The sequence below is a fragment of the Lathamus discolor genome, chromosome 1 (assembly GCF_037157495.1).
Source record: "Lathamus discolor isolate bLatDis1 chromosome 1, bLatDis1.hap1, whole genome shotgun sequence".
Taxonomy (NCBI): domain Eukaryota; kingdom Metazoa; phylum Chordata; class Aves; order Psittaciformes; family Psittacidae; genus Lathamus; species Lathamus discolor.
In genome coordinates, this window is record NC_088884.1 from 120,536,173 (window position 1) to 120,545,613 (window position 9,441).

General features: G+C 40.8%; 1 protein-coding gene across 3 annotated transcripts; it reads right to left on the bottom strand.

Annotated features, from left to right (window-relative positions):
• Positions 1-9,123, bottom strand: CTSO (cathepsin O). 3 transcript variants are annotated; one of them, XM_065693375.1, is made up of 8 exons: positions 8,871-9,123; positions 7,830-7,935; positions 6,688-6,821; positions 5,675-5,842; positions 5,281-5,402; positions 3,920-4,083; positions 3,371-3,463; positions 1-1,635 (listed from the first exon to the last, which is right to left on the bottom strand). In XM_065693375.1, the coding sequence occupies exons 1-8, from the start codon at positions 8,964-8,966 to the stop codon at positions 1,601-1,603; spliced, it is 918 nt and encodes a 305-aa protein (XP_065549447.1). In that variant the 5' UTR covers positions 8,967-9,123; the 3' UTR covers positions 1-1,600. The 3 variants fall into 3 exon arrangements, with proteins under 3 accessions (XP_065549447.1, XP_065549442.1, XP_065549432.1); XM_065693370.1 differs by having other exon boundaries at positions 5,750-5,842; positions 8,699-8,983; XM_065693360.1 differs by having other exon boundaries at positions 8,699-8,983.
• Positions 9,124-9,441: the final 318 nt, after the last annotated feature.

Below are 9,441 nucleotides of genomic sequence, written 5' to 3' on the forward strand. Positions count from 1 at the left end.
TGATAGCCATTTAAAGTGGGTTTTATTCAAAATATCACTGAAGTAAGGATAAAATTGATACATAATAAAATCAAGGCAAATTAGCAATAGAATATTGATAGAGCTGTGTAGTCTTCATGTTGGGTGGAGGCTCCTCTTTTTAATCACTTCCCTTGGAAATACACACATACTTTAGCCTAACTTCTGCTGAGTTGCTCTGTGCCTTAGGTACTTATACACCTCACAAACACTAGTGGAATAATCTGTCTGATACTACTATAACACCATTACTCTTATCAATGCCAACTGGGAACTTTGGCTATTGTTTTCCAGTTATGGAAGTAAGTGTACTATTTGTTGTTTGTAAACTGTTAAAATCTTAGCACTTAGAAGCAGATGACTAAAATGGCAAGAAAATGAAAATAGAAAATGATGAATGCTCACTGCATTCATTGTAACGTTATAAATACACTGATCTAGTAACATGGTACAGTAATTGAATGCAAAAACTACAGAATTGCTTCAGTATTTTTCACAGTGGTGCTTCATAAAATATACAGATTCCAGATGAAAGGTTCAGAGCATTTTAGAGTTACATGTTTGGTTGTGAAATCTAGTTATGGCCAGCAAAGCTGGCATCCCTTTTCTGATTGCCAGCAATTCCCATCTATGAATTCAATTAATTAATGCAGGGAAATCTAAACCCCACTCTGTCTGGAGTATCCTGTAATTACTCATGATGTAGAGAAGAAAAAAGCATGAAACTGATACAGCTTGTGAAGCACAGAAAGGCTGATTTGCTAACACATACAACCTGCCAGGACATAGGATGTTAAACCAGTAGAACTGCCTCTCTTTGTCTAAATACTTATTACTTTTCTATCCATCTAACGAATGCAGAAGACTGATATTCTAGGCTCTTTCCAAAACACATTCCCTGCTCTGAATAGCCTTGAAGTTTTACCCAATAAAGGTCTGAAGACTGAAGATGAAGGACTGCAGCACTTCAGAGATACCGGATGCTCAGGCAACAAGGTTGAGTATCTGTTACCCTCCTGTATTCTTCCAACTTCAGAGAAAGAGTAAGATTTCACAAAAAGGAGGAAGACAAAATGTATGTGTCTGTCACAGGTGCTAGAAAAGCCAAGTATCAAACAGAATATATTCTTCTGACTGCCTTTCTTCCCTGCACAATAAAAGCAGACCTGATCATGGTAGTTCTTATATTCTAAGCATTTCAATTATACCTTGTCATAATATTGACTATTTGATCCAAATTCCTCATCATTCATCATCACTTCTTTCCCTGTAAGATTTTTTTTATGGAGTAGTATTCAACACCTGGATAGAGATCACACTCACAGTTTCAGTCCATCATTATAACTTCTTTTCGTATACTCTGCAGATGATTCGAAGTCTTTTTATTCAATGAGAGGTTCGACATACACCACATTCCAAATAAAAACATTTTTTAAAAGCTCCAGCCAACCCATTCCTGTATTGCTTAAAAGCAGGAGTTGCCCTTACAGAGATTTCTTATTTTAGATAAGTGTTGTTTTGAAGTAAATCTTCATGTACAGTGTGTGTCCAAATGATACTTGGGGTCTTTGGCCAGTAAGTGTCAAACAAATACTGCTGAAACTGTATCTGCTATACCTACAAATCAAACAAAATATTATTTTTTAATAAATACTGAAAGTGTAGACTTGCCAGAAAGAAGTTACCAGAATTCATATTCATATAATGCCCTCTCTCTGCACCAGGACAGCAGGTGAACTGCTGAGGGGCAAGAGAAGGCAGGAAACCAGCTGCAACCTTTTTATTTCTTCTTTGCCTGACACTGTTTATAGTTGCGATCTACTTTCCTCCTTCCCCTGCTTTCCCAGTCAAAACTTCAGATCCTTTCTAAGGATTCAGCATTGGTCCAATTTGGGTGCTGATAAGTAACCTAAACCCTGATATCTTCTTCCCTTTTAATCGTATGCATTAGCAATGTATAGACAATATGAAGCTGTGCAGCTTTGAAAGCTCACCAAGAGAATAGAGATCACAAATTCCATTACTAGACACACTTTTGAACACTCAGACCTATACAAACACAGAACAAACCAGTCTTTTTTTTATGCTCAGTTCTTTTTGTATTGCTGTACTCCTTCAAAGTGAAGTCTGACTACACAGCCTGTGAAAGGTAGCAAAGGTTGATAGCCTTTGTACCCTCAAAGGTTGTGTCAGAGCACCTCTAAATCAGAAGACATCATCTGTAGGGGGAAGAGAGCAACTACTGCCTTTTGCTGGATTGTTCTTGTGTGGGACACTACAGAAAATGTGAAAGATCCTGCTTTTTGAGAGAACGGAATTTGGAAACAACACATCTCTTGTTCCTGACCAGCCCTACAAGTCACTTGCTTTAATTACCACTACTTCTAAGTTTCTCTTTCCAAGTATTTTGTTTATACAAGAACAAAAGTTTCAGCAGCATAGAAAAGCTCTGATGGGATACAGTGTCCTGATCTTTACTGGGTGTAGGAAAACTGAAGATCATCTGTTCTTATTTGCAGATAATCTGCATCCTCTTAACACCTTTTACAATGACTGAGAGCTACTGTGAAACATACATGGAAATGAAAGCCAACAGAAGACCTCCAGTGTTTATCTAACAGAAGAAAAAAAATCAGTGGATGCACAACAGTTACTAATAGTCCAATCCTAGCAATTTGGCTCAGCAGTGTTTGCTGGTAAACATGAGCTCCACCTGCCTTACCTCCAGCAGTTACTCAACAATTCAGAAGAAACTGGATATTTAACACAATAAAAGCCCCCTCAAGCACCAGGAAATACCACATGCAAACAAGTAAGAGCTAGGAGATGGAAGTAGCACTGACAGCATGTACCTCTATCTTAACAAGAAAAGCCACAAGCAGGGTACACAACTCCCAAGTACTGGCAGATCCACTTCTCATACTTGTTTACTAAACTGAGCCCAGAGATAATTCCATCCACCAGACAAGGGCAGCAGCTGATTTATCTACACTGAGTGTAGTGATGGCATTAACCTAGAACAATGACACGTAACTGTATACTTTGCCTTGTAATGTATACATTATGTAATGTATACATTATCTCTACATGGTAAGGTACAATAGAACTTTATTCTTTATGCCTTATATAGCATTATGCTTCCATAGTGTTCTTCAATCATTCAGGTAGATGGCTTGGTTGAACTAGCAACTGCTTCATTTATTTTTTCATCTGAATTCATCTAACCTTTTCTGAAATGTAGCAATGACTTGCATTTGCTCTTCGAGGATCCCATTATATTGCTTTACTTACATGGAAAAAACCATATCCCAGCAGGTGGCCTTTACCACTAATTATTTTTTGTCAGACTTACCACAGACATTGCTGCCTATCTTAACACGAACATAGCCGTCTATTCCCCATGTGGGCCCCCAAGAGTTCTGTACAATCCAGTAAGGGATACTACCTGGAAGAGACATTTTCATAAACAAGAGATAACATGAGATTTGGGAAGCATAAAAAACTTCTAACATTCTACAGAGTTAATTACCATTTTAATATCTCACAGTTTCTGATGGTTTCATGATACAGTACAGTAAAACCTAATGTGGTTCACATGGAGGACAGAGCTAATATGCCAGTGTTGAACAGACTGGTTATATCCTCTGCTGGTGTAAAGATGCATACAACTGTTTTATTGACTTTACAAGGACATGAAATCCCACAAAGCTAATGGAGCACAGACAGGAAGTTTTTCTCTTGGGATCAGGCTGCATTTCCAGAACTGGTGTGACACCAAACCAAACAGCTCCCAGCAGAACACCCAGTTCTGGATTTTGATCATTTACCCTGCAGGAGACAAGTTGCAAATAAGAGAAAAAACAAAACCCACTGAGTTGAAGTTCAGTTGATGGCAACGCACCTGTTCTGTCAAAACCAGTGATAAGAACAGCATGATTTGCTCTTCCACTGGAGCAGTGATATTGTATGATCCCACCAAGATAATCCTGCCAGCTAACCGCATCTACTGTTACTGCCAAAGGGCCCCAGTTCACAAGCATCTTCATCATTTCTTCTTCTTGATCACTGTGAAAGAAGTAACAATGCCAAGTTACTTACATCAGCACACTAAAGCAATCTGAGAGGTGGTAATCTACTTAAGTATGATTTAAAAGTAAAAAAATTAAACTGTGTCCTGTGAGTTCTACACACTGCAAAACAAATCAGTAATTATGTATTTCATAAAATACAATAATACAGATATAGGGCACACAGACTATGGGAAGGGTGCCGATCCGAGGACATAATGCCATTAAATAGCAGCAGGTTCCTGGGTCAAGTCGGTGAGCACTACGTAACTTTCAGCTACCACTCTTGTCAATTAAACCCAGCTCTAGACAAAACATCCATCTATATTATTATTTTCCATTAGTTTTTCAAACATACAGAAGTACCTTTTCTATCATACATAATAACAGACTCAAATATGTATCTCAAAGACATCAGAACACAGGACATTACTACTATCAGACATTCCCATACAGTTTTACTTATGTAATGTACTGGAACAGGAAATCTTTATCACTGGGTGATACGTGCAATAACTAAATTTGGCAAATACAGACTGCAAAGCTGTAATAAATTTTACTTACTCATATGTGGCAGCAATTCAATTCCTAGTCAAAACCGAATTTCTTGTCTTTAAATTCAATATGCAGCTGTATTGTACTGATAAAGATTAGAAACAAACTTTCTTAATACAGAAACCTAAAAAGCTACCAGTTGTCTTTACAAAATTCAGCTGACAACACAGTTTGTAAAGTCATGGACTGGAGAAGGATGCGGGTGGCTGTGCAAATGGATGAATACTGAAGTAACTGAGTATTTCCTAATTTTTTTTCAACAAATTCCAACTACTATTGGTAGGATTTACTGTTGCTGATACTTAAGCAGTGTCACATTCACTTACCATATATTAAAAATTGAAAATAACTCAATGTTCCAGTTTAAACACAGCCAATTTAAAAGACCTAATTTCAAGACACAGACATAGCTTTATAATTTGAGTAGGCCTAGTGATGGCAAGGTTGAGTGGATTCATCGCACAAGCCTTAACTCTCAAAAACGTTATGTATTAATTCTTATCCACTACACAGCTACAGAACTGATGCAATCAACCTTATAACCTTTGGCTGGTCAATGCACTATTGGCTCTCGCTTGCTCCACAGTTACTGAATGCAGAAGGGAAAGTACAGCAAATAAGAAGAATCAATAGTAGCTACCTGAAGTCATATGCTGCAAATCCTGCTATTGAAACTCCAAAATCTGAGTGACCAAAATAATGGCACAGTCCTGTCTGAGCTTTAAAAGTGTATTCTGAATCTCTCACGAGTTTTACTTTTGTCTGCAAGAAGAAAAATGAATATATAGACCATAAAATTCCAATCTAGTTTCCGTTCTGCTTGAACAAAGTCTCTTTTGGTTCCAGATTAAAGATATATGCAAGAATATATATGCACGTGTATCTATATGCATATATACATACATATACACAGCACACACATTAAAAAAATCAGTTGAGCTGTATGCTCCACCTTCCCCATCACTTTTTCCCACTGAAAAGAATGTTAATATGGAAGCTAAGGAAGGGTTTGAGATTTATATGGAGTTTCAAACCTGGTTCAGCCAGTTCAGAGCACTAACAGTGGATCCCCCGCTGCAGCCATAATTATTGTATGAACAGTCAATAACCTGCTGTACGCTGAGTTCTTCCAGGTTATTTCCTTTAATTGCATAGGCAGACTCTATACCACCCACCACGCTGAAAGCCCAGCAGCCTCCACACTGGTATAAATAGAAGGAAAACAGGAGAGAAAGAAAAGGTTAGTGTTTTTTAAAAGAATGCATTCAAGGAGACAGTCTACAACTTTCTGCAGTCTGAAGAATGTTATAGAAATATATTACATTATAGTTTAAGAAACAATAAACTGAAATTAAACAGAACAGAACATTCCTTAGACAGTATCACAATCTAAACTACAGTTGTAGGCTCTTTAAACTGTGGCATTAAAAACAGAAAGCAGAATTTATTCCTAGTCAAGGTCAGCTTACATAGTGTGAAGCACAGAAAGAAAAGACACTGGGGTGTAACAGCTTGTTTGTTTCTTACCAGTGACCATAACCACACTGGGATAAACTGTAATCATGCAGGGTCTGGTTATTTTCCTATCATCCCCTGAGGTGTTCAATGGTAAAGATATGGGTATCAACTAGCTGATGGTATTCATTCATAAGAGACAACAACAGCAGAGGATCTATCCCCGTATCCAGGTGAAACGGAGGAATGAGGTCAGATGCTGAACTTACCTCAGTCTCTTCAGAAAAATACAAAACACATGTGCAAAAGACTTGAAGATTTAATTAAACAGATTTAAAACAAATGTTTTACAGTTTGTAATTGCACAATTTAAAAAATGCACTTTTACACCTCTTTTAAATCTAATCCCACTTTGCATAAAATGCCACATGACTTTGTATATGTTCAACCAGCCATACTTGTGCCAGCGCTCCAGGGAGTCTTGAGGCAGTGCTGGTCCCTTCCAAAGCCTTCACTGCGCTCTATCACGTACCTGCTGGAGCTGTCTCTGAGCAGTGCTTGAGAACCAGGAAAAGAAAACACCAGGACTTACTGTTTGCTGATTTCTCACTTCTGCAATGACTTTCTTGTCCCTCCAGTCAAACTTCTTTGGCAAAGGCTTTTCCTTTCCTTTTGGCACTTTTATGTATCTGGGAAGTTTGTGAGGTATGCTTCTTAAGTAAATAGCTAAACACAGAATACAAACATCTTTAAATTTACTAACTAAAAAAACCAAAACAACCACAAACAATGTTTTACTGCAAGCATAGAAGTAACTTTGATCTGTAGCTACAACTGTGAGAATACAACTCATTTCAAATCCATAGAAAATTCATGGATTTTAAAATACTCATTTAATTGCAGAATGAATGTGAATAATCCTTTAGTTCTGGAAAGAACAGAAATATTCCGTAGGGAACGTGGGTAGAATGCATGAAGATTTACTGAAGTTGATCAATAATCACTCCATAAACCAAGTTTTGTTTGAAAACTTTCACAACACTTACTGAGAACATATTACTTTATTTTAACCAGGTAGAAGGGCAAAAATAAGAGAAGAATAATGTAAAGATTCTGAAACACTTGTAGATTGCTGGCTTTTAACTTAAAAAAAAAAAAAATTCCTTATTATGAAAGATTAAAAAAGGTGTGAAATCCCCTGATGAATAGAACATATAGCAGCTGAGATGAACAGCTAGAAGGGATAGAACAGCTAGAGTATTAGGTTACATATCAGACAAACTTCCTTAGTAAAAAAACCCCGTAAAAATAATCAGTAATCAAATGTGTCATTGCTCCTGAAAGTCACAGATATCATTGTGCATCTGTGGACTTCTAAGCATTGTCTGGATTATAGTCAATGTTGTTTCAGGGTAGGAAATAGGAACTTAAGAACCTTGTGTATGTTCCAATTTTAAAACTGCTGCAATCAAAGAAGAATTTAAGGCCCAGTGGGAAGAAGGGACAGTCTATAGACTAAATCATATTCAGGCTCTGGGCAACCCAACCTTGCAAAACTAGTGAAACATGAAGAGGATCACTGTATCCTTCAGAAGTACTTACAGTTTGGTACCAGACATTGTAAACTAGCTGACTACCAGCACTGGAAGAATCTGTAAATATGAAACACACAAGGTTCTGGGAAAGAATAAGAAAAATAACAGAAAAGGCATTAGCAGCAATCAGGAAATGTACCTTTGAACTCTTCAGGAAACAGGTGAGAAAACTGGTTTATTCCATAGAAAGCGGTTGTATTATCTTTTGATGACGAGTTCAGTAAGCTAATTCTTTTAGCGCTTTCCTGAAGGAGAAAAAATAAATGTCTTGTGGGCATTATTAAGATAGCAGTAGTGATAGAACCGTAAGAGCAGGAAAAAAACCAGGTTAGCAACAGTAAACATGAACTCAGATAACAAGGCAGCTCTTCACCTCAGGTTCACCTCAGAGCCACTGTGGATTCCCAGCAAACCAACATGAAAGCCATTAGACTAATTTCAACTCCAAGAGAGATAGCAGAAAAAGCTTTTTAAGTGCACAGAGGGTAAAAATTTGATACAAGACAGACAAAACAGACAAGCTGAGAACAAACGTTGTCAAAGCCATCTGATGCCCTTGGACAGCAAAACAAACTTTGTGGTTCAGAGATATGTAAAAATGGTAAGAGTTAACCCTGTTTTGCGTTATGTCTTTATGAAAGAAAGGCACAGTACAATGGCCTAAAAACCTAACCTTTAAACTACCAGGAATCGCAGATCTGCGAAAAACATGTTTTTGACGTACGAGGTGCGAGGCTGACACCTGCCGCCGGAACCGGGGAAGGGGAGAAAAGCGGCGGAATCCCAGCGCCTGCAGTTTGCTGGGAAGCCGAGAGAAACCAAACGGGAAAGGACAGCGGAGCGGGTGTCGGTACCCCGCGCTGAGCGCTCCGCCCGTGCCACCTTCCTCCACGGCCCACTCTGGGTAAAGCGGCACCTCGGCACCCCTCGCTCTCCGGCGGAGCCCGCAGCCAGCGGGCCCGCGGCGCGGCGCGGATCGCCCGTGTAAGTGCGGACACGGACACCTACCCGCAGGGCCGCCGCCGCCACTTCTTCCTCCCGGCCGTCTCCGCCCCACGGCGGGCGGCCCTGAGCGCCGGCGCCCTGCTCCCCCAGCCAGGTGCCCGCAGGAGCCAGGAGAGCGGCGCTGCCCGCCCGCAGCAGGCAGCAGAGAATCGCCAGCGCCCGCACCCTCACTGACCGGCCGCGCTGAGCCACAGGTCGCGCCATGCTGCGCCGGCCAACGAGGCCAGCTCCCTACCGGGTCCCTGCCTGCGGGCCCTCCCCCGGCCGTCATGTCATGGCGGGGTGGGGCTTGGGGGTCGCACCTCCACCCCACGGAGCTTGTGGGCCCGGCTGTTTTGGGTGGGAGGAATGAGCTGAAACCTTTCTTTCCGCACCCGGAGGCAGCCCCCACTTCTTCCTCCTGCGGGCCTGGGCACAAGCAGGGCTGCGGCTGCCGCGGGGCGGACCGGGGCGGGGCCCTCAAGCCCCGTCAGTGATCGCCGCCCTCAAGCGCTGGGCGCCCGGCCGGTGCCGGTGCCGGGTATCCTGCTTTTGTCGGCGGTTTTGCTGTGGCTTGGGGTATTGGGCAACACCTGGAAAAAGCCTGGGTTTCAGGCGGTGCTTTACATGTGAGAGATGCGAGTCTCAGGGCTGCAAACGAGGGGAGAAGAGGTGCTGACCGTTCGGTTAGCTACTAAGGGAAAATTTAATGCTAGACCTGTGCTGAAAGGAAAGGTAGTTGGTACTTGCAAACTCGGCTGCTAGTG